Source organism: Mustela putorius, unplaced genomic scaffold (assembly GCF_011764305.1).
Source record: "Mustela putorius furo isolate JIRA1106 unplaced genomic scaffold, ASM1176430v1.1 tig00000129_pilon_pilon_pilon, whole genome shotgun sequence".
NCBI lineage: Eukaryota > Metazoa > Chordata > Mammalia > Carnivora > Mustelidae > Mustela > Mustela putorius.
Genome location: NW_025421290.1, coordinates 22,452,990 through 22,480,596, shown reverse-complemented (window position 1 = coordinate 22,480,596; position 27,607 = coordinate 22,452,990). Strand labels below are relative to the sequence as shown.

Sequence of the window (27,607 nt, the reverse complement as noted above, 5' to 3'; positions counted from 1 at the left end):
CTAAGTCAGGTTCGGTGGGGTGAGGTTCGGAGCTGATGACTAAAGAAAGAATTCTTAAGACATCTTTGGTGCAAAATGGTGGTTTATTAAAGCACGGGGACAGGACCCGTGGGCAGGAAGAGCTGCGGCCGCCCCGGGTTGTGAGGAGTGGTTGGTTATATACACAGGAGTTGGGTAGGTGAGGACAAAGGGGTGTTCAGAAGGGCCATTGGGGCAAAGAATACTATCAGGATATTGAAGGCTTGGTTACTATCAAGTAAAGACAATTGGAAGTCTGGTGGAATGTTACATTCCTGCTATCAAGCCTCCTTGTTAATGAGATTTAGGTTTAGAAGAAATTTAACTTTATTTACTTTTCCTTCTACTTCCACCTCCTTCGGTTTTTTATGGAGGGGAGGGTGACATTGGGCTTGAGGAACTGAGTTCTGTGTCTTTGGAAATTGGGCTATTGATAAGGTTAACTTCTTTGTTGTAATCTCAAGGACATTTGCAAACAAATCCTGCCTTGCAGGATTGTGATCTCTGCAAGTTAACTATTTATCGTTTTAGGGCAGTCTGGGGTGCCCGAGGAATGCTACACATATGGAGGGGAGCGGGTGAAGGGGGGGTTGCAAGGCGCCAGCTCTTGCTTTGTCCTCAGCCAGCCTTCTGCTCCCTCATCAGTCCCGCAAGGAAACGAGTCACTCAGCTGTTTCACCACCCAGATTTGGGGGAATGAAAAGGGCGTCTCCCCCTGAATGAGAGCGGAACTATCAGGGACTGAGCAGAGAACAGGGAGGACCAGACCTGGATCGGTGCAGTTCCTGGACAGGTCCCCAGGGGCAGAACGCCCGTGGGGTGCACTCAGTGGGCGGCGAAGGAGAGACAGGGCTCTCTTGTCCCAGGGGTAGCCAAAGTGTTGAGAGGGAAGCGTAAGGGCCCCCTGGGAAGGCTGCAGAGGCAGAGTTGGAGCAGGCAGAGAAGGCTCTGGGTTCTCTCCCCTTTGGACCGCCTCCAGAGAAGCAGCTCTGCCAGTTGCATAATCCTTCTATTTGCCCGGAGCCACAGTCCTGCCCTAGAGGGGACTGAAGAAGGCACCTAGCAAAGACTGGACAGGGAAGGGAGTCCTCAGCGAACAAGAGCTGCGCCGGGTCCCGCGGCCTTCTGCAGCTGCCCAGGAGAATGGAGGCTCACAACGGGACGGCCCCTCTCAACTTCACCCTCCCACCCCACTTCGGAAAGCGCCCCACCGACACAGCCCTGAGTGTCATCCTGGTGTTCCTGCTGCTCATTATCATGCTCTCGCTGGGCTGCACCATGGAATTCAGCAAGATCAAGGCCCACTTCTGGAAGCCCAAGGGACTGGCCATCGCCCTGATGGCCCAGTATGGTATCATGCCTCTCACTGCCTTTACTCTGGGCAAGGTCTTCCGGCTCAACAACATCGAGGCCCTGGCCATCCTCGTCTGCGGCTGCTCCCCTGGCGGGACCCTGTCCAACATCTTCAGTCTGGCCATGAAGGGGGACATGAACCTAAGGTAGGACTGGAGGTGAGGAGGGAGCTGCCTGGGGAATGGAAGCTGCATGGGAGATGTCCCAGTCAAGGTCAAAGTCAGGATAGGCAGTGAGTGGGAGCCAGATGGAGGCTAGGGTAGAGTGCGTGAGACTGCTGTCAGGGCTTACACTGGGCTGCAGACAGGAGTTGGGACACATCCTTGTTTAAGCATCAAGTCAAAGGGGACCAGCTGGTCCAGAGTCCTCCTTAAGACCCCCTTACTTCCAGAGGTGTCTCAGATGGGCCAGAGAAACCGACTTATAGGAGTACTATTTAAACCCGAGAGGCCTCTGGGGAGCTCTGCCCCCTAACCATTGGGCAAGTTGTCTGCCTTGAGGCCAGGGATCTGAAAGGGAGTACACATGGGTTCCAGACTTCTTCAGGGAGATCAAGTTGGCTTAGAACCAAAGAGCCCTTCCGATCCCTGTAGAACAGACAAATATTTTCAAAGATCCTTCCAGGGGCGCCTGGGTGGCTCAGTGGGTTAAGCTGCTGCCTTCAGCTCAGGTCATGATCTCAGGGTCCTGGGATTGAGTCCCACATCGGGCTCTCTGCTTAGCAGGGAGCCTGCTTCCCTCTCTCTCTCTCTCTCTGCCTGCTTCTCCATCTACTTGTGATTTCTCTCTGTCAAATAAATAAATAAAATCTTAAAAAAAAAAAAAAAAAAGATCCTTCCAGCTATCCAGGCCTATGGGATGGCCTCTCCTAACCCCGCTGGGCCTACCAGGCACAGGAACATATCCGTGCAAAGACACAACTAGGCAGATCCCAGCTGGGCTGCAAGAGCCATACTGGGAGGGGGCAGAGTAGCCATATCCCCTCACCCAAAGCATCGCAGCAGAAATCAGGGCTCACTTCTGCAGGGGCCAGCTGAACGGGACTCTGATCTAGAATGCCTGCCAGAGTGAGGCCATTTCAGACCTGCTCCAGCCCTAGCAGCAGCCCGCACTGGCTGAGGGAAAATCACCAGCAAAAGCCCCGGCCTCTCTGTGAGCCTCCGTGTCCAGCCTAACTCCCCTCTAAGGTTCAGTGCCCAGTGGAGACCCTCTTCCATGCCAGGTAGGGCAGTGGGCTCAGACGGTCCAGCTGCTCATGCTGGCCAGCACCCAGCTGAACATTACTAAGCACACCAGCCAAGAAATCTGGTGCAGAAGAAGGCCACTGAACTTTAAATGAAAAACAAATAGTGAGGGGGTCCTTACTGGGACCTACCTTCTGAGCTCTGGACTCTCTACCCACATGACTTAGCACTCACTGAGGCAGTTGATGGGAAGACAGGCACAAAGTAGGGGTTTGGCTTGCACAGTCTCCCATGGGAACATGTTCAATGTTCAACTCCCTGTGAGGAAATTCTTCCATCTGATCCAAATCCTTCCTGCCGCAAAGCAAGCCCTCCGTCTTCAGTCTGCCCTGTGGACAAGGCGCATTGCAGCCTCTGTGTCCCGAGAAACCCGAACTATAGCTTCATTCCAGTGTTAAAGGGGTGTCGTAAGTGTGAGTGACCAGATGTCCCAGCCTCAGTGGCCAATGGATGCTGTGAAGTTTCTGTGAGGTTCGAGCCTTCAGCCCAGCCTCCAGAGACACAGGAGCATGAGCCCTTGTGCTCTCCTGCTTGACCTCTTGGTCTGGGCTCCTGAGGACCCTCAACTCTCCCAAGACCCCACAAAGAAAATGCTGGGATGCCCAACTTCTGCCATAACGCCCATTCCCGCAGACAGACCTCCCTGCGTATTGAACCATGCCTCAGACCCCCACAGCCGAACATGGATTCCACATCACCTAGCTTCATGGGCTGCCAGACTTTAAATCACAGTCGAAGTTCATCTGGGACAACAACTTCCATGCATCACAGAGAAATGATTCTGATAATACAGCACAGCCAGGCACTGCGGCAAGCACTTTGCAGGAAACCTGCATACAGCATCCTGGGAGGAGGTGCTGGGCCGAATCCCATTTTAAATATAAGGAAACTGAGGCACAGAGAGGCTAATACATGTGTCCGAGGCTCCAAATGCTGTCCTTTCACTCAGATACCTTCAGGGCCAGGCATGAATAGAAAGAAACACAGTGACTGGCAGTGACCTGCAAGCCGTGAGGTGCGGGTGTCCGGAACAGGGCACATCCCAGGTGTCCCCACCATGGGTGTTCCATGGGAGCATGAAGCCGCCGCCGAATGTTTCCTGCTTTTCCCGAAAAAGTCGAATCTCCCTTTTTTACCTGAAAGCTCCAAAGTTTTCCATATTGACAACTCATTAACATCTTTTTAAAACCCTGTGCAAGCCCAATGGAGCCTGTTTGGAGCCAGCCACTACAGCTGGGAGGCTACCAGGCGGGACCTCTCTTTAAGCCCAGCACGGGACGATTCCCCACGCGGAGCTATGGTTAATCTTAAGGCCCTGATTCTGCTTTAGAGATGAGGAACTGAAGTCCAGACACTTGCCAGAGGTTTCCCAGAATGTGCGGGAAAGTCACGCCTGGAGCCAGTCCCAGCCTCTCCCACTCGTACCGCTCCTCACGGCTGGAGTGAGTCTGGGGTCACTGCCATCACGGGCCAGAGGCCACGTTCTAGGCTGTGAGCCCCTCCGACTGCCTTTGCTGCCCCACACCTTCAACCAGCCCGCAGGCCTTCCCCTCCCCACCCCAGAGGTAGGAAGCCTAACCAGGCTGAGACAGAAGGTGTTCCAGGAATTTCACACTCCCCCGGAAGCTGTCGGGTCCCCCCACGCTCCCTCAGCTTCAGCCTCCAGTGCCTTTACTGACAAGGGCTCCAAACCTGTCCCCCCATCCAGGGTGTACAGATGTCCAAGACCAGGGCATGTGCAGTGTTCTGAGAGTCAAGAAAGAGAAATAAAAAATGACGACTCCTTTCCCTCTGGCCCTCTGCTCCCCGCCCTCCCCCGAGGCAGCCAGGTCCACACTGCTCCGCCGAAACAAGCCCCCATCTCAGAGCTAGAGGCTGGACAAGTCCTCCCCCGTCCTTCAGGATAAAGGGAGGATCATGACAGTCAGAGACACTGGTGAGATAGGAGGTACCCAGAGGTCTTGGGACATGGTTTCCATCCACCAGAGTTCGCAAGGCACACCATGTTCCAGAGCAAATTCCAGAACTTCTGATGGTACCAAGCCAGAGTAAGCATGACTTCTCTGCCCAAGGGCATCAAAACAAGCACACAAGTTGTGTGTGGCTTTTCTCCCAAAACGAGATCCATAGCTAGCGCCAGAGCCCCCTGTGTCCCTCCCCTGTCTGGGGCCGCTCTACCCACCCCAAGGGAGCACAGACCCTTTTACACTCTTGTCGCCCTCGGCCCGCAAGAACGACAATCAGCCTGGTACTGTGTTAATGCTTCATCCGTTTATTTCGTCAACTTCCTTAGCTTACATGCGGCAGGGTGACCAATAAGGGGCCAAGCAATGGGGAGAGCCAATGAGAGTCCTGTTACTATGCTGATTAAATTTGAAACAGCCAATGACTATGTCCTCCTTTAGGTGGGCTTCACCAGAACGGTCGTTGTTTACTTGCAGGTGCCCCAAAGCACTATCCTGGCAGTGAGCCAAGCGCCATCTTGTAATGGCAGGGACTTTCCCAGCCAGAGGTGGTTCCCGACATCTCCCCCTTTTTTTGTTTTATGGCAGAGATCGTGCCTGTCTTAGGTCGTCAGTAGCAGAAAACATCCTTACCCGTCATCAGACACAAGATATCGATGATCTCTGTCCCGTCTTAGGTTGGTATGTTTCTCCACTGATCTTACCCATCTTTGACTACCGATCTAGCATGCTTAGCCATATCTGGGGAGATGTCCCAGCCTCTATTCATAAGGGCTTGTACTATAGCTTGGCTCTGCTCTCGCTGCTGTGTTCTCCATTGGCAAACTTTTCTGAATAGAAGCAGAATGCCAATAAGGAGGAGGACAAGAAGACCAATTGTGCCAGCCCATTGTTTGGTGAACTGGAACATTGCTGAATGTTTGGAATAGCTCAGGGAGGGAAGCTGGTTGCACACGTGTACTATTTACTCGAGTTATCTCAGCCAGAAGGATTCGAGTGAAATTTTGAAAATCGTCAGGCCAAGCACCCTGCAAATACTGGGAGAGCTGTTGGGAGGAATTCCTGGCCTTATTAAATTGAGAGAATTTTACAGGGGTAACACAAAGGGCTGGGTAGGGAACGAGGCAACCAACACTCATAATATCTGCCAGGATGTCTACTTGTTCTTGCAGTAGGTCCACTCGTTGATGGAGAATTAATAAACCAGCCTTAAGGTGGGCATTCAACTGCGACTGCGTTTGTAAGGCAGCTGCGGTACCCTTAGCTAAAGTATTTAAGGCCTCTGCTGTTGGTACCGCAGTGGCCAATGCCACAGCGGCAGCTATAGCTGCCGCAGCGGAGGCTGCAACAGCGGCTATTATGGCAGCAGTGATTCCGAAGTCTCTTTTTTGTCGTGAGAGAAGAACTATGGATAAATCATCTGTAATAGAAACAGGGACTGGAATGTTAGTGGGAATATGCATGACAACAGCAGAGCGAAAGTTGGTACCGTTCCAGCATTGGGATAAGGAGCAATTGTCATTTGAGCAATTGAGATTGCCATCATCGAGATTGCTGCCATTAAAGAGGAGGAAAAGAAAAGGAGGAGCTATGCAAACAGGCGTTGGGGAGAAGGTCATATTTTGATTGCAATTGTTCACTTACTGCGGGTTACTGGCCGCAGCGTTGCGCCGAGCAACATCTTGAGAGTGTTCTGTCTTCCATACCAAGTATTGTCCCCCGGAAAGTGCGGCCCTTGCTAGATTCCCCCAGTCTTCTGGAATTAAGTTCATTCCTGCTATAGACTCCACTAAGGAGATAGTAAAAGCCGCTTGAGGGCCATACTGCCTAACTGCTTCCTTTAATTCCTTGACTAACTTAAAGTCAAGCGGCCTGTGGTATCATTGGTGATTTTGGTCCTCTAAAACTGGGAAAGTTGAGGTGAGACCAGCTTCTTTCCATTTAGTTGTCCAACTCTCAGTAGTAGGTGCATGATAACCACATATATCCCTATTCGTACAAGTGTTATACGGTGGTGGGGCACTAGGGGTTGATGTGGGCAAAGACTGTAAGGGCTCAGGTTTTTGCTCTAACTCCTCCCCTGACATTTCCTCTTCCTCTTTGCTAGAACTGTTTCTTTCTGAAGCAGGAGATGGCCGTTCCTCTTTAACTTCCTCAAGGGCCTCAGCTCCCTCCTGAATAGCTGACTCACATCTCGGCTTATGTCCCCCAAGGCATCCTCTAACCAGAGTCCATATAGCTAATGTTCCGGGCCGCAATGGTTTGCTTTTATCTCTTTTCTTAAAATCCTCTCCTAAATGGTCCCATTGCAGAATATTTAACAAACCCTCGTCCAAAAACCAAGGTGCAACGGTTTCCACTGTAGTTAGAAATGCTCTGATGGTTTTTGATTTCAGAGGTGCACCGTTGGCTTTGAGAAGGTCCTTTAAAAAACCCTCCAATCTAGATTTTGATAATTCAGAACCCATCAGGCCACTTAGGTTAATTTCACAAGCGATAAGAAAATCCCGGCTCTATGGCCGCCCCGCCTCTTGTTGCGGTCTTGTACAAGATTCCCACCACTTTGATCGTGGTCCCTTCCCCACTTACCTGCGGTTTTTCTCCTTGCAAGGTTTACTACTCTTTAACGATTCCCGGGTTTCGGCACCATTTGTCGACCCCGGCCCGCAAGAACGACAATCAGCCTGGTATGGTGTTAATGCTTCATCCGTTTATTTCGTCAACTTCCTTAGCTTATATGTGGCAGGGTGACCAATAAGGGGCCAAGCAATGGGGAGAGCCATTAAGAGTCCTGTTACTATGCTGATTAAATTTGAAACAGCCAATGACTATGTCCTCCTTTAGGCGGGCTTCACCAGAACGTTCATTGTTTACTTGCAGGTGCCCCAAAGTATTATCCTGGCAGTGAGCCAAGCCTATTTTGCTGGCAGTGAGCCAAGCGCCATCTTGTAAAGGCGGGGACTTTCCCGGCTGGAGGCGGTCCCAGACACACTCTTACTACGTCCTTGCATGGATCCCTAAGCAGGACACATCATTGAACTTGCATGTCCTCAAATGTTATATCAACAGTAGCCTGCTGGCCAGACCACTTGACAACTGCATATGTTCTGCATATGTGCAGAACAGCTTCTCCAGGGCCCTTGACCCACAGTGTAGTTTGCTGGAATGCATCTGTTCTACTGACAGACATTTATTTACGTGGATTTTACGTTCTGCTGCTGTGAACAGTCTTGTACCTGTGTCCCATGCTCCCAGGGCGAAAGTGCTTAACATCAAAACAGGACTGCCAGGTCGTGGGGTTCGCACGCCTACAAATGAGTCTCCAGAGTAGTTCTTGCCTCGCCCTTCACACTTTCCCCAGCGGCGTAATGAAGATCCTTTTTTCTCCTTGCCGTCATCTGTCAGACTTTGTCATTGGCGCCATCTGGTGAACGTGGAATGGGTCGCAGCAGTTTTAAATGTGATTTCAAGGGAGGTTTACCCCCTTTCATATGTTTATTGGCCATTTGGCCAATGACCGGATCACCATCGGTCCTCTGCTAGAAATATGTCCTTTGCTGCTTTTTCTCTTGGACTGTCCTCTTGCACGTTTTTTCTCACTGAATTGGAGGTATTTGTTGTTTTTGTGTGTTGCATCGGTCAACTCTGTTTGGGACTGGTCTTCATAGGTTGATGTCTTTTAATAGAGAGTGCTCATTTTAATGGACTCAAATTCACCAATCTTTTTCCTTGGCAGTTTGTGTCTGGGGAGGGTTCCTTTAAGAAATCATCGACTATGCTCAAGATCATGAAGATATTCCCCTACACTTTCTTTGAAAAGTTTTTGGGTTTTTTTTTTTAAAGATTTTATTTATTTATTTCACAGAGATCACAAGTAGGCAGAGAGTCAGGCAGAGAGAGGGAGAAGCAGGCTCCCTACCGAGCAGAGAGCCCGATGCAGGGCTCGATCCCAGGACCCTGGGATCATGACCTGAGCCCAAGGCAGAGAGAGGCTTAACCCACTGAGCCACCCAGGTGCCCCTGAAAAGTTTTTAAGTTATGCTTTTCACATGGAGATTTTCAATTGCTCATTTTTATGTATAGTGCGATCTCATTTTATCTTTTCCAAATGAGTAGAGAGAATTCCCAGTACCACTGAATGAATTTTTCTCCAGTAATTGATAATGCCATCTCTCACGTAGATAAAATTCACCAGTATGTGTGGGTTTGTTTCTAGGAATCTCTCTTCTCTTGGTCTGTGTGGCCACCTTATACCATGTTTTCTTAATTACCATGACTTTGTAAGTCTTGATATCTGAAAGGTTAAGTCTCCATACCTGGTGCCTGGGTGGCCCAGTCAATGAAGCGTCCAACTCTTGGTTTCAGCTCAGGTCATGATCTCAGGGTCCTGGGGTGGAGATCTGCCTCAGGCTCCGCAGTGAGCGTGGAGCCTGCTTGTCCCTCTCCCTCTGCTTCTCCCCAGGCTCTCTCTGCCTCTCAAATAAATAAAAAAATTGTTTAAAAAAAAGAAAGAAAGGGAAAAAGAAAATTACGTTCACTATTCTTTGCTCTTATCTCTTCATTTGGCTTGGGGGATTAGGTCTCAATATACAAAAAATATTTCTGGAATTTTTCTTTTGGATTATTTATTTGACAGACAGAGATCACAAGTAGGCAGAGAGGCAGTAAGAGAGAGAGGAGGAAGCAGGCTCCCTGCTGAGCAGAGAGCTCAATGTGGGTCTTGATCCCAAGACCATGAGATCATGACCTGAGCCGTAGGCAGAGGCTTTAACCCACTGAGCCACCCAGGCGCCCAATCTGCCAGATGACCTCAGTTCTGGTCCCTCCCTTTATCATGAGAACCAAAGCCTTCAGATTACCAAGACTAACACTCTACTCCCTTCTCACTCCACACCATGCCGTTTCAGCATAAGCTCACCCACAAACTCCTTTGCATTCTGTTGCTGGTATCTGGAAAACTCCCTAACTTTTCTACAAGCTCAAATATGTATTTAGTGTTTTAGATATTCCTGGAAGAAGGATTTTCCCATTATTTAGTTCACAATATGCTTTGAGGGTCTCTCCTCACCTCTGGCAGCTACTTATTCCTAGTGATACCTCTACCTGTTGCTGTCCTTCATGGCTACACTCTGGACCCTTTGACTTAGGCCATGCTTGATGTGCAATGAAGCTGTATTTCACTTCTATGGAAACAACCAGTGTAGATAGATAATAGGGCTGTGGGGAGGAGAAACACACACTTAGTGGGGCTTTCCTGGGATCTTGCCAACCCCTCATGCCCAACCCTCCTACAAGAATGGAAGCTAGAGCCATATATGGTCACATGAATATCCACAAATCCAACAATATTTTCTAGCTTCTTTATTCTTTCAACCAGCCTTTCCAGAAGGCCTCTCCCTATACAGGACTAACAGGTAGTGGAGTCCAAATGGAAACGGTAATAGTACAATTAGGATACAGATTAGAGCAGAGATAAATTATTCAGGCTCTGGGACTCACACTCTACTTATCAAAAATAATGTAAAGATAAACCAGAAAGTAAAGAACTTGAGAGTATCAACCTGTAACTTGTATCTCCTAAGCGTACTGGAAAAAAAGAAATTAAATGTATGTAAAATGCTTAGCACAATGCCTGGCTCATAGCAGGTAATCAACAGAACAGTCTATGTTAATGGGCTCACTCTGTACTCTCTCTGCTTCTCCCTCCCAGCATCGTGATGACCACCTGCTCCACCTTCTTTGCTCTGGGAATGATGCCCCTCCTCCTGTTTGTCTACTCCAGGGGGATCTATGATGGGGATCTGAAGGACAAGGTACCCTACAAAGGCATCGTGATATCACTAATCTTGGTTCTCATTCCTTGCACCATTGGAATCTATCTCAATGCCAAACGGCCGCAATATGTACGCTATGTCACCAAGGTAAGAACCTGGGGACCTGCACAGGGAGCGAGAATGCCACGATCATCTCAGTGTATAGCTTGAGGAGAGTCATGGCTTTCTCTGTGTCTGTTTTCTTCCTTATTGGAAGAAGTAAAAGGATCGACTATTGGTACACCTACCTCGTGGGGTTGTAACGTATGTGAGAATACTTTTGAAAAGTAAGGAGAAAAAAGTAGAACACATGCACAATCATATGATGACTATTTCTCGTAATTTTTATTTTCATTATTTTCATAATAAAAAACTTCTCATATACCTACTAGATGCTAAGTTTTATGCTATACTCAGAGGCTTCGTTGTCGTCAATGAGTCTGATATTAGCAGACAGTGAAGGAACCCATGAGAAATAAGACCAAATTCAGTGCACAACTAGGTATTGGCTGAATGCAAGATCGGGATGGGTAGACCATGAAGGGTAGGATTTGGGTCAGCCTGGGTCGGGGGGTAGCCTGAGTAGAGGAACTCAGGGGGAATGACGGCAAACTTGGCTGACTTTACAAGAAGCCAGAGGAGAAGAGAACAGGGGAAGAGGCACTGTGCACACTCCCAGCATTTCAGGTGTGGGATGGGAAGGAGAGATGACTAGCCCCAGGGGGCTTGGAGGAGCATTGTGGTCACACACAGGCCATCATGCCACTGCCCTGTCCTCAGAAGAAACATAGACTCTTGGGAGTGCTGCGATGGACCCCTACCAACTTTGTAACCCTGGAGCTCAGTCCCTGTAAGTCTCCCCCCTCCAGCTCACTGCTCACCCTCCAAGGCCTGGACTCCGTGTTTGTCCTCAGGAAGGACTCTGCCTCTGATCAGCCTGCGAGGCCTGCTGCTTAGAAGCTCAAGCCTTGGCAGCAGCTTTGGGCCTGAGACCAAGGAGTTGCAAGTTGTCAGGACTTTTCAGTTTTCACACTACCATCGCCCAGGGTAGGTTTGCCCTTGTCCTGGCCCAGTCCTAACTCAGTGGCTTCAGCTGTCCTTCCCACTCTGTTAACAGACCTGGAAAAGTCGTTTCTCCTCCATCCATGTTCAGTTTCCCCGCCTCAGCTCTGGGTGGCTCCACCCATTCTCTCCACTCTTGCTTCTCAGAGATCTGCTTTTAGTGATTATGGCCCCCGGTCCCCGAGCCTCCGGCACCTCTGCTCTCATTTCTCAAGTCTCCATGCTGGTTGGTTCTTCACAATCAGTACTGATACAGGTTCGCTTCTCTCCTCTCTTTAAAACACAAAAACAGGGGCGCCTGGGTGGCTCAGTGGGTTAAAGCCTCTGCCTTCGGCTCAGGTCGTGATCCCAGGGTCCTGGGATCGAGCTTCACATCAGGCTCTCTGCTTGGCAGGGAGCCTGCTTCCCTCTCTCTCTCTGCCTGCCTCTCTGCCTACCTGTGATCTCTGTCTGTCAAATAAATAAATAAAATTAAAAACACACACACACACACACACAAAAACAAAAGCCATCCCTCCTGGGCTCCAACAGCTGCCTTTCCTCCCCTACCCATGCTTCAAGAAACACCCCTCCCTGCACCTGTGTCGCCCCCACACCTTCCACTCCCACCACACCCACGAGGGCAGCTCTCACAAGTGACAGACCCTCAACAATTAGTCTCAGCTAATTAGTCTCAGCTCCTTGAATCTCTCACTTCTCTCCTCCTTGGTCTCCCATCCATTCAGCATGATGATCTACTTTTTTGCCAAATCCAACAGACATTTCTTGGTTCATCCTTAACTTTTTTTTTTTTTTAAAGATTTTATTTATTTATTTGACAAACAGATCACAAGCAGGCAGAGAGGCAGGCAGAGAGAGAGGAGGAAGCAGGCTCCCTGCTGAGCAGAGAGCCCGATGCGGGACTCGATCCCAGGACCCTGAGATCATGACCTGAGCCGAAGGCAGCGGCCCAACCCACTGAGCCACCCAGGCGCCCCCATCCTTAACTTTTTTAGCAACCTTTGGTATGACTGACGATGCTTCTCTCTCAAAAGCCTTCCCCCTCAGCTGTGGTGACCGGGCACTCCTGCTTTCCTCTCACCTCTTGAGCACTTCTTTTTGGACTTCCTAGTGAGTTTCCCTGGTAAAAGTTACTTCTCTGCCTTCAGCCCAGGCTTTCTGCTTTTCTTGCCAGATTTTCCTAAGCCCAGGATCTCCCCACCGTGAGATCTGGTCCATCTCCATGACCATCCACAAGCTGATGACTTCCAGAACACCACCTTCAGCCCTCAACTATCTCCTGACTCCAGAATTCGTTTATTAACTGCCACATATTTCTACCTGAATATATGTCAGGCATTTAAAGCTCATTATGCATTAAACTCAAACTATCTCCTCCCCAAGCCTGCTCTTCCCCCATGTGATTATCTCAAGCCATGGCGTTCCATGTGCCTAGCTGCCGGAGCCACAAAATCATCAAATCGTTCTCAGGGTCCCCTCTCCATCTCCTCTCCCACCCAGCTGTTGTCCATTCTGCCTTGTGTCGCTTCGATCCATCCACTCCGCCCCATCTCTGAGAACACTATCATCTACTTGGGCCACTGTCCTCTCTCACAGGACAACTGAAACAGCCTTCTAACCTGGCTTCCTGATCGGTTTTAACCTGAGGGTAGAGATGGACAGTACGAACACTTCCCGTGTCTCTCCACTGCTTAGAACACCTCATCGGTTCTGTACGTTCTCGAGGATAAACTTTGAACTCCCTAATGGGGCTTTCTAGGCCCTTCTCAACTTGCTATCCCCAACCTCCCCAGTCCCAGCTCTTTTCTCTTCGCACATGTCCTCCCCTCCACCTGGGACACTTCCCACATTTGCAGGGGCAAAAACCCTAGACATGTTTGCATCTATCATTTAATGTTACTCCAGATAGTTTGTAGAAGTATAGGAATGCAAAAAATAATAATAATAATAAATAAATTAAAAATGGGAAGTGACCCTGATATCATTTAATGCAACTCTGTTCTTCCCCATTTTGTAAGTGACAAAGCCAATGACTATAGTACCAGTCACAACTAATATTAGAATGTAGGTCTTTTTAACTCAGAATAACTTTAATTAAAAATATTCACCTGAAGATGCAGAAATGATCTCAGATCTTAGAGCTGGCAAGGCTTTCAAGATAAAGTTCAGTCTCCCGCCTTATTCCAATGGAATAACCGGAAGCCCCGGAACCTACTTGGCAGAGCCGGTCTCTGTCTCCTGTTGCTGGTTGTTGCATACCCACCACTCAATTCAATAGCAGAAATGGAGTCCAGTGAGATCTCCCTCTTGTGTAAGAGAATGAGTGGTAAGCTGAAATTTGAGCAAATACTCGCCCCTGCCCTTTTCCACATGTAACCCTTCTAGAGACTTTCAAATCACAATTACCCAACTTCTGATAACTAGCTCTGGCAGAAGGTATCCGTTCAAATTCTGCTCCATCACCTGCATTATCTTGTGGGAGGTCACATCTAGACAGGCCAAGATACAAGTTCAAGGATGCTCTATTTGGAATGGCAATTCAAGTAAAATACCCTAAATTACCCATGCAAGTCTATGTGGTCAGTTTGATGAACCCCAGCATGACCTGGTCTGCTTGTACCACAAGCCACCCACCACCCTTAAATAAGGGTCCTACTGTTACAGTGCCTCAGCCACTCCCCCAAGCTTTCCCCCACCTGCTGCTACAGGAGAACGGCCCCACCTCCCTGTGATAGTGTTTGCCAACTTGCAGCTTACGGCTGCTGTCTTTCAAGGCCTGTCTCTGCTCCTGCTTCCATCTCTGTAGTTCTGCAAACCCTCTAAATGAGAGGATCATCTTAGTTTGGTCATTCAGCAACCTCTGTATGCCACCTTTGTGGGAAGAATAAGCCAAATCATCTCCTGCGTCCCTGGCACGCTGATGGATTGGCTATGAATGGAGGCTGCTCACAGCTTCTGTCAGCTCGAACAGAGCAGTAAAGTCAGGCGGTACAGAAAATATAGAGAAGCACCTACCTCTGGCCTGTCTCAGCAGGAGGTTGTGGACAAGTGGCAGGACCAAGAGGACAGGAAGCTCTGGGGCGTTCAATTCCCCTCCTTAACCCGTGAATAAGAAGAGGGGCTACAATTCAGTGAGTCAGTTCTTACATGCCTAGTGCTGTGCTATCCACTGACTCAGAAAGGTGGAGTGGCTGAGCAATGTTTACACTCCTGGAGACTGGCAGTCAGCCTTCACACCAGGGTCGCACCAACGTCTATGCTCCAAACCACTCTACAACCCCAGGAGAACCAGAGTGAGAGAATGAGAGCAGATGCCCACAGAGAAGAAGGTATCTGGGTTCATGGACAATTTCAGTAGCCCAGTAACCCCTATATTACCCATTACACTCTTTTGATGGGGACAAAATCTATTTGGTCATTGAATAGAGGAAAAAATCCAAAAGAGAAGTCAATCCAAATGCAAACTAACAGCTCATCAGTGAAGTGTTCCAATATAACTTGAAATGTGGTTATCAATGAAGTCTGTGAAAGTCCTTCCTATCTTGGGGTAGGACCACTAGTCATTACAGGTTGACATTTAAATTTTCACATCAAAGGGGACTTGGGTGCCTCAATGGGTTAAGCGTCTGACTTCGGCTCTGGTCATGATCTCAGGCTCCCTGCTCAGCAGGGAGTCTGCTTATCTCTCTCCCTCTGCCCCTCCCCCTTGCCCATGCACTCACTCTCTCTTTCAAATAAAAAATAAAAATCTTTAAATGGCCATATCCGTTACAATATGGATTCAAACACAGAAATGCAAAACAGTGCAGCTGAAATTTGAGCAATATAAATAAATGTTAAAATGTTACCAAGACAACTTTGTGAATGTAACTAATGCCACTGGATTATACACTTAAAAATGGTTAAAATGGCAACTTTTGTGTTACATACATTTGACCACAATTTCTATTTTTTTTTAAAGATTTTATTTATTTGAGAGAACAGAGAGTATGTGAGAGCACAAACAGAGGCAGAGGCAAAGGGAGAGGGAGAAGCAGACCTCTTGCTGAGAAGCACCCCCCACCACCACCAACCCCGCCATGATCATGACTTGAGTCAAAGGCAGATGCTTAATTGACTGAACCACCTGGGCACCCCTTACCACAATTTTCTAAATATTACTAGGAAATATGTCACATGAGTGAACTGGAAACTGGAAGCAATACACCTAAATATTAGAAAATAACATGGTTAAGTTCAACAAAAGTTTGTTATATATTCCTTTACCCAGAGGATTAAAGGGATACAGAGCCTTAAATTTATGCATATATTTTATCAGTTTGGTGTGTCGTTCTCCAAAACGAACAGACATGTGAGTGCAGTTTGAAAGCTTTCATTCTTATGTTACATGCTAAAAAGTTCTACTGTAATTTCATCATAAATTCACCTATTGAAAAGTTAAAATGGTAAGTAAGATGAGGGTGCCTGTGGAGCTCAGCTGATTAAGCATCTGCCTCCAGCTTGGGTTGAGCCCTGTGTCAGACTCCCTGCTCAGTGGGAAGTTTGCTCCTTCCTCTCCCACTGCTCCCCAACCTCACCCCACTCCAGCTTGTGCTCTGGTCTCTCTCAAATAAATGAATAAAATCTTTCAAAAAATAAAAAATAAAATAATACGTAAGATGTAACTATAAAATCAACAAATTTTAAAATAAAGCAAATTCTAAAATAAATGAAAACATACCACTGTTCCCAACAAATATTGCTTTTGTAGGCACTCCCCTGGGGCAGGGTAGACCTGCAGTGTTTCTGATGTTGCCTTATTACCCAGAACATTCCTGAAACTTCTTTTGGTAACTTCCTTCATATCCAATCTGCAGGTCACTCAGGAAAGTAGGCTTGCCCCTTTATGGTTATAAATCAATTTGGAGTCTAAAATCACATTACCTGGCTCAATCACCACCCTTTACCAGCTTCACTTCAGATGATTCTTAGCAACTTCCAGAAATCAGATTCATCCGAAAACAGAGGCAGTCCCTACATGTAATGGAGGTATTTGAGACAAGTAGGACAGGTTCCAAGAACTTCCAAGTTCCTAAATAACGTGGAGCGAGCGATGGTAATATGGTAGATATGTGTATACAGGCTCCAGAGATAATGACTTTGTAAGAAAATAAACACTTGTGGGAGGACTGAATAGTCTCATGCCTTCAGAGTCACAGCAGTCACTGAAATACCTGCAGTCCAAAGAGGTCAGTTAGAAGCCGTGCTGGCTTAGTAATGTGAAAATAAAGAAAATCTCACTCAGAATGCAGTTGGGAAGCCCTGAAGGGACTACCACTCTCCTGAGAATCGGTATGCCTTTTGTGTAGCTTGTGGCTTTGGAATGGTATGGAACCAGTAAGGCTTCCTCACTTCTAGTGGGGACAGAACTAAAAATGGCCTTTCTGTCCAGAAATTATTAGATGCCATACTCTTGCCAGCCACTTGGCCATTATCAAGGTCCCTGGGAATCCTAAACCTGATTCCCTGGGACTTAAAGGAGACCACCTCACGGATATTTCTGCAAAGAATGCTGCTTTCAAAGGAACCAATAACTAAACCTCTGTCATGTTCAAAAGGATGTTCCCGGGACGCCTGGGTGGCTCAGTTGGTTAAGCAGCTGCCTTCAGCTCAGGTCATGATCCCAGTGTCCTGGGATCGAGTCCCACATCGGGCTCCTTGCTCAGCAGGGAGCTTGCTTCTCCCTCTGCCTCTGCCTGCCATTCTGTCTGCCTGTGCTCGCTCTCTCCCCCTCTCTCTCTCTCTGATAAATAAATAAAAAAAATCTTTAAAAAAAAAAAAAAAGGATGTTCCCCCAAATAATAATCTAGAAGAACTGACCAGAGATGCTTAACAATTGGCCCCACAAAAGGAAAAATATTAGAATAACGATTAACTGCTAGTCAATTTAAAACAAAACAAAACTCTGGCTTGGGCCAAAAATCTATTTGGCTTGGGCCAAATAATAAGCCTGGGTGGCTCAGTGGGTTAAGCATCTGCCTTCGATCAGGTCATGATCCCAGGGTCCTAGGATCGAGTCCCACATTGGGTTCCCCATTCAGTGGGAAGCCTGCTTCTCCCTTTACCTACTTCTCCCTCTGCCTGGTGCTCCCCTGCTTGTATTCGATCTCTCTGACAAAGATATACATAAGATCTTTTTTAAAAATGGCATGGTCAATTAAAATTTTAAAAAATAATAATAATAATCTAGTCCTGCTTGAGACACAAGGTTCTCATTACTGACAACTGGAAAACCTTCATGAACCAATACCAGTGGAGAGATACTAACAAGGTCCCAGGGAGTACCTATTTTGCTTGCCCCACCTGCCTAAAACATAATTCAAGAAAACGTGTCCACACTGCTCCCTACACCTCAAACTACCTACTAGACTATTTGAAGTTTGATAAATGGATTTTATAGATCTTCCTCCACCTCATGTATATAAATGTGTTTTGGTAATGGTTTGTATGCTTCTTCATTGGATTGAAGCTTTCCTTTGTAGATAGGCTACTGCTACTTCTACAGCTAAAATCCCACTAAAGGTCATCAATGCCAGAACTTCATAGTGACCAGGAAATTCACTCCACCAGTCAAGGGCTTTGACAAGTCTGTGGAGTTCAGCTACTTTTACGGCACTTTCACTGTGCTCACCACCCTCAATCTTCAGGGCTAGCTGAACACATTAACAGTATCATTAAGACCCAACTGGCAAAATTTGTAGAGACCTTTCAAATACCATGGCCAAAGGCATTGCCATAATCCTTCAAAATCTATCATCTATTGCTCAACTTGCTTTAGTAATCTTTCCATAGTGTGCTCCCAGGAGATGAAGACTTTAACCATCACACCTTGTAGTCCAGAGATTTCACCTACTGGAAGAGACAGCTCAGAATTCCCCTCAATCCTGTTGAAAATGCCCCTAACAGGTACTGTTAACTCTTGTGCCACCAAACAGACTTTTGGATCATCTAATGAAAGCATCAAACCCTGACTGGACCTGCACACCAATTCATGACATAAAAATAATGATTTCTAGGAATCGAAGCAGATGACACTTGAAGCAGAGTTTTCCCAAGATATTAAGCCTGTATTCCTTTTTTTCAATATTGCTTCTTAACCTTATTTCCTCCCTTTCTTGGCTCAATCTATTGTAAAAGGGGAGAAACTTTCTAACTGTTCGACCTGTCACCAGAAATTGCAATCTGTTCATGAGGTCAGAGATTCCTTACCTGTAACCAATTTCTCTTTTATCCCAAATTATAACTGCAAGACTTGTCAGGTTAGGCTCTTAGGGCCAGATGTTCTCAGACCTTGTTTCAATCTTTCTCCAACCATAACCATCAATCCTTTGACTTTTTTTCAAGATTTTGTCAGAGTGAGCGAGCATACAAGCAAGGGGGGCAGCGGGCCGAGGGAGAAACAGGCTCCCCACTGAGCAGGGCGCCCGATGTGGGACTTGATCCCAGAACTCTGGGATCATGACCTGAGTTGAAGGCAGGCACCCGACTGACTGCACCACCCAGGCATCCCAATTCTTTGACCTCTTTAGCTGGATGCCTTAAGGTTTGGAATCCTAGTTTAGGACTATTACACATAAAAATTATTCTGCTAGATATTCACAAACTTATTTACTATCAAATCTCTACAGAAATGACACACCAATAGAGAGATGTTAGCTCAAAGACTTCCAAGATGATCTCCAACGCTTACAATCTTGGCAAGATATAGACCTCAGAAAGAAAATGCCTGAAGAGTTCTCCCGCATACCCTTCCTTGTTACTCTAATGTAGCCTCAACAGTTCCAACCTATGCACTTTCCAACATGGGACATGACCACCAGGGAAAGTCCTTCCTGGCACTGAGGAAGAAAACCACTTTAGTGGATGGAGCCACTAAATATAAAAAACCTGACTCTGGATCAGCAATGCTTTTGAAGAAAGACCTTGATCAAAAGGGAGAAATGTGGGGTGCCTGGGTGGCTCAGTGGGTTAAGCCACTGCCTTCGGCTCAGGTCATGATCTCAGGGTTCTGGGATCGAGTCCCGCATCGGGCTCTCTGCTCAGCAGGAGCCTGCTTCCTCCTCTCTCTCTCTCTGCCTGCCTCTCTGCCTACTCGTGATCTCTCTCTGTCAAATAAATAAATAAAAATCTTAAAAAAAAAAAAAAAGGGAGAAATGTGAAAATAAAGAAAACCTCATTTAAAATGGAGTCCAGGGGGCACCTGGGTGGCTCAGTGGGTTAAGCCTCTGCCTTCAGCTTGGGTCATGATCTTAAGATCCTGGGATTGAGCCCTGCATCGGGCTCTCTGCTCAGCGGGGAGCCTGCTTCCCACCCTACCTGCCTGCTGCTCTGCCTACTTGTACTGTCAAATAAAATCTTAAAAAAAAAAGGGGGGGGGGAGCCCAGAAGCCCTGGAGAGCTCTCCTGCACTACCAATAGCCAAAAGAAGTTTGCCTTACATAACACAGCAGGAGGAAGAATTTCTCCTTGCCCAGCAACAGCCCTGCCAGTGAGGACTTAGTATAACAGCCCCTCCCAGCTTGTCCTCTCTAAAGACATAGTTGCCTATTCTGAGCACTTGCCTGTGGTTCATCACAGCTTACTTGTCCCAAGCTGTACTTCCTTTATTTCCAGAAAAACTCATTTTGCTGGCAATTATCTGGCTATCTTGTTAACAGTCAATAGTAACAAAAATTTTAGATTTGTCATTCAAGATGCTTCCTAGCTGGGCGCCTGAGTGGCTCAGTGGGTTAAGCCTCTGCCTTTGGCTCAGGTCATGATCTCAGAGTCCTGGGATCGAGCCCCACATTGGGCTCTCTGCTCCTCGGGGAGCCTGCTTCCCACCCCCCCCGCCCCCTGCCTGCCTCTGCCTACTTATGATCTGTCAAATAAAATCTTAAAAAAAAAAAAAATGCTTCCTAGCTACCTGTAAGAATTCCAAAAAGATGGGAGATAAAGTTTTTTGTACTCCCTTCAAGTACCAATTTTTCATTAACATGTTTTCCACCTTTAATACCCACCCATGCTTCCTCAGACTCTTTGTTCCTCCCTATCCCCTACCACCCTTCTAATTCCCTTTTCTTCCTGTCCTCATTTACAGGGAGGGATGATCATCATGCTCTTGTTAAGTGTGGCCATCATAGCTCTCTCTGTCATCAACGTGGGCAAGAGTATCATGTTTGTCATGACACCACACTTGCTGGCCACCTCCTCCCTGATGCCTTTCGTCGGCTTCCTGCTGGGCTACGTCCTCTCTACCCTCTTGCGCCTCAATGGACGGTAGGTATTATTTTAGATCTCAATGTCCCACAGGCTTCATTCTCGTCTTCGTCTCTCAGGTAAAGGCTAAGATCCAAAACCCCGGGGAGGCATTTTCCTGGCAGTATGTACAAATGCATCAACTGAACAAGAAACTTTGGACTGTGAGAAACACTGAAGTTACTAAATGGTTCGGGAACAAAAGCATCTAATAACCCAAAGAGCAACAGCTCATGACAAAGCGCTCCCTCCTGAGCTGAAATCTGGTAGCTAAACAACTCTGGAGTGCCTCCAAGTCATCATGGCTAAGTGTTGACGATCATCTTCCTTTTCCACGCTTCCTCCTTGGCTGCCAAGGCTTTAGTCTTGACAAGGACACCACTGGGTAACAGCTCTGCTAAGTGGCAGGAAGAGTCAAAGCAGCTGTGGACCTCTGCTGTAGTTTAATCCAATTCACAGACTCAGGGGCTCTTTTCAGGGACAGTCAGCCTGACAGTCTGTATGACAGGCATTATGTTTCAGAAACTTGGCCTCTTTTCAGCTAGACAACTATTTCTGCCAGAGTCTAATCATTAGTAGCACCCTAGTGCCCTCCCTCTGCCCCCCACCCAAACTAAATTGCTTTAAAAGTACAGCTTTAAAAGTTATCAATTTTAAGAATCACACTAATAAAGAACAAATTACATGATGTAGCATGTGGCTACTTAGTAGAGTTAAAACTGTCAAAGACCCCTAGATGTCAATTTTCAGCAATAAATGCCCAATCAAGGGTCAGTCATCCTGACTGACTGGCTGGGCCTTCAGCTCTTATCAAGCAACGAGAAACCATAATAAATGTGGTGAGACGGCTTTCAGAATTTCTAATCACTACTTTAAAACACTACCACAACTCAACGAAATTAAATGTGTATTTACTAAATGTAAACATCCCACTCTTTAGTCCGTAAAACAAGAGCAAGAGTATGTTCTATGTACCATAGATAGAAAATGGGGCTGAATCAATTTTTTTTTTTTTAAAGATTTGGGAGTCTGCAAGCATGGGGGTAGGGACAGAGGAAGATATCTCAAGCAGACTCCCCACTGAACAAAGGCCGCCACGTGGGGCTCGATCTAACGACCCCGAGATCATGACCTGAGCCATAACCAAGAGTCAAGACACTCAAGCAATGGAACCACCCAGGCACCCCATCGAGTTTTTTGTCATTATGGGTTTGGAATTAAAGATGTTCAAATCAGGAACTAGGTAACAGGACAAGGTTCCCCAGGCATTTCAATCTTCTACTTTATGTTCACCTTGCAACTGTCCCATATGTAAACCACAGAACAAGCCAATGAATGATGCTGGTTCCCACTTCTCCCTCTTCAGCCAGACAGCCCTCCAAATTCTAATTTGGTAACCCTGCAGTGAACCTACTAGTCACCACACTTCAACCTTCAAATAGTAGTCTTATTAATAAATGTCTTAAGTAATTTGGGAAGGAGGAAGATGGACAAGTGAATTTGCACCCTCACGTCCCGTCTGAGGTAATAGTTTTTTTTTCAACCTATACAGGTGCAGCCGCACTGTCAGTATGGAAACTGGATGTCAAAATGTTCAACTTTGCTCCACCATTCTCAATGTGACATTTCGCCCTGAAGACATTGGACCACTTTTCTTCTTCCCTCTCCTCTACATGATTTTCCAGCTTGGAGAAGGGGTTCTTCTTATCCTCCTCTTTCGGTGCTATGAGAAAATGAAGTCTTCCAAGGGTGAGTATCTAATCGTTCTCCTGTTCTCCCATATTGGATCTGATCCTTGCCAGCAGAGATCTCTGGCAGGGACCTTTTGGCTGGGCAAGCAACGAGAAACCAGGCAGCACCAAAAGCAGGAAAGGACTTGAAAGAGCCAGGGCTATTTCCAGACACTGCACTCCAGTGGTCTTCTAGCTGGAAGAATCTATGGATAAACTTTGCCCTCATGGGAGCAAGGCAATTTTGACTTTAACTAGGGAGACCACAGAGACTCAGAATGAATAGGGCAAATTTTTCTAAGATATTAGAGAGCTGTGAGGTGGTAGTTGTGTGATGGGACTCCTATTCACAATCTGGAAAACTCAAGTTTTCTTCAGGCTAGGTTCTCCTGTCCTAGAACCAGGTTAAACCCCAGCACCACTGGCACTCCTTTATGAAAGACAATATATTAAAGCAATACAGACTAATAAGCCAAGAGACAAAAAGACTCCAACTCTGGTTACAGAGTAAACAAAAGTAGTATAAGCTTATTAAACAGTATCACAATCATCTGGTCTGACAGCTTAGTCTGATCATTAATCACTTTTTAAATAGCATGGCACTTCTAGGATGTTCCTTCTTTATTCTCTCTAAACTATCAACCTCAAGGAAACCACTAAGGCCCTCTCCTCTAGGTGGACCTTAACTGCAAATGTCATTCTTCCAAATCAGGAAACCTTACTTGTTAAGGTATTTTAGGATTTTGTAATTCTATACATCAATATAATCAAATTCTTCAACTGAAACTTTTTTCTCATGAACCTGAAAGGTACCTTCAAGATGTTTCTAGACCCTGGGAATGGACTCAGACCCTAGGAGACAATCTCCTTCTTGGAATTATTGTGTAATAGTAAATGTGGATTTACAATTAAGATGTATGTAATCTTATCAAAAAGAAACCAGTTAAGTAGCTGACCATATTTCAGAACTTCAAGTGTTAGTTTAAAACTACAGTGGAGGGGCACCTGGGTGACTCAGTGGTTTAAGGCCTCTGCCTTCGGCTCAGGTCATGATCCCACGGTCCAGGGTCCAAGCGATCAAGTCCCGAATCAGGCTCTCTGCTCAGCAGGGAGCCTGCTCCCCAACCCCCCCACCTTGCCTCTCTGCCTACATGTGATCTCTGTCAAACAATCTTTAAAAAAGACAAAACCAAAACCTACAGTGGGAGCGGTCCTGGGTGGCTCAGTTGGTCAAATATCCATCTCCTGACTTTAGCTCATGTCATAACCTCAGGGTCAGATCGAGCCCAGGTCAGGTTCTGAGCTCAGTAGTGTGTGCTTGAGATTCTTACTCCCCGTGTTCAGGGGCACATGCTCTAAAATAAACCTAAACCTAAAGGGACACCTGGGTGGCTCAGTCAATTAAGCATCTCCCTTCAGTTCAGGTCATGATCCCAGAGTCCTGGGATCGAGTCCTCCAATGGGCTCCTTGCTCAGTGGGGGAAACTGCTTTTCCCTCTGCCTGCCACTCTCCCTGCTTGTGTGCTCCTTCTCTCCCCCAACAAATCTAATCTTTAGAATAAATCTTAAAACCAAACCACAGTGGAGTTGTAGAGAAGAATCCGGTCTGATGCTTACCTGAAGGCAACTGCCCATGAAGTCTTTAGTCTTCACTACCTTACAAAAGTAGTGTGAGGTGGAAGTTTCTAAACCAATCAACCAACCAGGTTCCTAAGTTTGCAGGGCTACAATGCAGCTCAGAAGACCTTAAGAGCTTACACACTGTAAGGGCTGCCGCACCTGTGCTCAAGGTCAAGATTTGTTTTTGTTTCTGAGCCCCGTGCCCTTCTACAAAAATGGGGACAAGACAGGTGAACTCTGACTCCTATGATCACAACTCACCAACTCTCTACAGGCACAAAGAGGGATGACCAAATAACACTGAAGGGGCATGGAAACTCCACTCAGAAGACCCCCTAAAGTTACTCTTTCCTCCCTGCCCCTCATTTCTCCCCAAATGCAAGATGACCCTTCTGAACACATTTCCTGTACTGAGAAGTGTATTATTATATATTGTAAATTTTATTAAATATTTATAAAAATATATTTATTATATATTACAAAGTAATATACATATAATAAAATATAATTAATATAATATACATATATTAGTAAGTATATTAGACTTACTTCATAGTATTACCATAAGGGATGTTGAAGGGAAAACAAATCCTTCCCCCAGAATTTAAGTCATAGCAGGATAGGTGGTAAAGTGATTGGGGGGAGGGGGAGACCTGGCAAAACCCCACAGTATACAACTTAATACCTAGGATGTTCTTTGACCGAACAAGCTTTGTATTAACTATAGTTGCTCTCCTTCTCCACTCCCTTTTCAACTTTCCAGATAAAACAAAAATGACCTACACAGCTGCTGCAACTGAAGAAGCCATTCCAGCAACTCTAGGAAATGGCACCCACAAAGGGGAGGAGTGCTCCCCTTGCACAGCCCAGCCTTCCCTGAGTGGCCTGGATTCTGGTCAGAAAGCAATTCAGTGTGATCAACTAGAGAGCAAAAGATGAAAGGAACACCAGAGACGGAGTCTTTCGAGACTGCTAGCAGGACTACCAGAACTGACAAGTCTTGCCTGGAGGGTCCACCTGAAGAGCCTCACGTATCCCCAGCTCAGAGATGGATACTCGTTTAAGAAATAAAGACTTGTTCGAAGACAGCCCTATGAAAGCAGAAACCAAAAGTGCCTTTTGTCCCTGCATTTCCAGAAGTGTTCCACAGGCACATAAGACACACTCAACTTCTGAACTAGGCAACAAATAGGGGCCTTTTACCCTAACATCAAATATCCAAATCCTATTCCAACCTTTTTGACAGAAAATGGGGGGGAAAAAATGCTCAGAGCACTGCCGCATTTCAAACGCCCAAAGTCCTTTCTAACCTTCAAATTTCCCTTCTGTTATTTCAACTCCTGAGAACACCAACATGACACTAAATGTACAAAGGCAGACATGAAATGCAAGAGCAATTATAAGCAAGATGAACTAAAAAATCAGCCATAATGAAATGAATGGACATTTCTAGAGAACACAATCAGAGAAGTCAGGAAAACAAGAAAACACAAACATCCACAGAATTATCCACTAATCGGATAGATTAGTCATCAATTCATTAGCTGACAATGGTTTCTGTATTATCCCCCTCAAAACTCAAGTACTGCAAAAGCTACTGGAAAACGAGTGGTTTCTCTAAAATAGGATTCCAAAATTGCAAATTTTCTCCAATGAAACAAATGTTTTACATACTGCTCATATGCAGACAAGCATTAGGCAGATTAATAAATACCTGCAAATAAGACTGTGCCCAATTACTTGTGATTTTCATACCATTTAGTATGTTTAAGTTCAACTGAAACCCTAAAAGAATTTTAGGGCATCAGTTGCCCAATGGCCAGGACCACCAGTACTCCTGATACCAGAGCAAGTTTAAGAATCACCAACTGGGGGGAGGAGGGAGCTCCTGGGTGGTTTAGTCAGTTAAGCGTCCATCGAACTTTTGATCTCAAATCAGGTCTTGATCTGGGTTCAGTCCACAACCAATGGAGCCTACTTTAAAAAATTACCAATTTGGGTCACTAATACTGTTAAAGACCTGTGAAAAGATCTACCTGCCTACTGTATTGACATATTATACCCTTATTTACATACCTACTCAAATCGCTTAAACATTCAGCAAGTATCACCTGCCCGGAAACTTAAGCAGAACCAAGAGCATTAGTATTCTCAGGAAGGTAGAGCTAGACTTGAGCTCTAGTAATCTCAAATTATCCTTCAAAAGAGAACTAGATAGAACACAAAAGAAAAGTTCTGTTACTTCACACAAAAAAAGCCGGTTCTAAAACTTTGCTTAGGATTATATTCAGACTCCTATTTCTCAGGTCCTCGATGGGGCAATTAAGGTTAGTTCAAACCAACTCCCAGTCATCTCTGTCATTTGCTCAAAGGGCCTCATTTTATCGCTTCACTGTATGACAACGATTTGTAATGACAAATTGGCAAGCCACTGACAATTTACCTATCTAGGGGTAAAGAAACGTGAAAAACTAAAATAGAATAAAGTCAACTGGTAAAACATCAAGTGTGTACATCATACCACCAACATATAAAAACTTAAGAGAAGAAACTGCCTTTCCATTTGGTAGCAACTGTTGCTCACTTCGCCTTCCAAACTAAACACACACACCTAGGTTCCACTCCTTTACATCAGCCTCCACCCAAGCAAATTAACAAGTGTTAAAACTCAAACTCCCCCCTAGAACTGGCCCTTCACAGAAGGGAGCAGCTTCCCCATTTTTGTTGCATGAGCTTCTACTGTCTCGGATGTAACAAAAAAATATATATACCAACAACTTCTCAAACCTACCCCAAATGGGAGTCCTACCACCTAATCCCCATACTTTTGTAAAGCGAAAAGCAATCCTTCTGGTACTTCTTTCCTCAAAAAACCCATGCAAGGCTGGGGCAGATGAAAGAAAATGCGCTTTTCAGGTTCTGGGGAACTAGACTTCCTCAATTCCAATACCAGTCCACCATTTACTTGGCTCTTCTCTGGCCCTGAGTTTCCTCCCGTAAAAATGATTATGTTCCTAGTAGCTGTGAAGATTCAGTGAGCATAAAGGGAAGATATTTGTAACATTATCTAAGTACTGCATGCCATTCACCACTACCAAACATTTATCCAACTGAGCACTCCTATAGAGAACTAAGAAAATCTAAGTAGTTTCTGAGATTACTAGGAGACAATAAAGATCATCATCTCAGTATGGAACGCTCAGAACGAAGATGGATGTAGAATCTTAAGCAGTTTTCCCTTTAATACACAGTCACATCCACAGCTCATCAATGCAAGTAAAACATGTGAAACCCCTTAAAGCATTCTTGTGCGTGGACTTAAATAAGCTTTACATAATAATCTAACCTTCAAAATTTATTACCTTTGAAATAAGCGTAAAACATTTTTAAAATCTGTTCTCCAATTTTTCTTCTCTTGGTTACGGAAGCCTAAATAACCTGATACCAATACAATAAAGTGATAAAGGGAAAGAGCTTTGGTACAGTCACACACAGGAAACTTAACTGTCATCATCATTTTAACAGTT

General features: G+C 46.0%; 1 protein-coding gene across 1 annotated transcript; it reads left to right on the top strand.

Moving 5' to 3' along the window:
* Positions 1 to 928: 928 nt before the first annotated feature.
* On the top strand, positions 929 to 26,684 carry SLC10A1 (solute carrier family 10 member 1). The gene is made up of 5 exons (XM_004739020.3): positions 929 to 1,517; positions 10,290 to 10,500; positions 20,573 to 20,751; positions 22,283 to 22,479; positions 24,844 to 26,684. The coding sequence occupies exons 1-5, from the start codon at positions 1,162 to 1,164 to the stop codon at positions 25,017 to 25,019; spliced, it is 1,119 nt and encodes a 372-aa protein (XP_004739077.1). The 5' UTR covers positions 929 to 1,161; the 3' UTR covers positions 25,020 to 26,684.
* The last annotated feature ends 923 nt before the right edge of the window (positions 26,685 to 27,607 follow it).

Bases quoted from the DNA above. Each gene is read 5' to 3' on its own strand.
- SLC10A1 (XM_004739020.3), top strand. From the start codon at position 1,162: ATGGAGGCTCACAACGGGACGGCCCCTCTCAACTTCACCCTCCCACCC. The intron at 1,518-10,289 runs GTAGGACTGGAG...TCTCCCTCCCAG, and splicing joins AAGGGGGACATGAACCTAAG to CATCGTGATGACCACCTGCT. The intron at 10,501-20,572 runs GTAAGAACCTGG...CCTCATTTACAG, and splicing joins ATGTACGCTATGTCACCAAG to GGAGGGATGATCATCATGCT.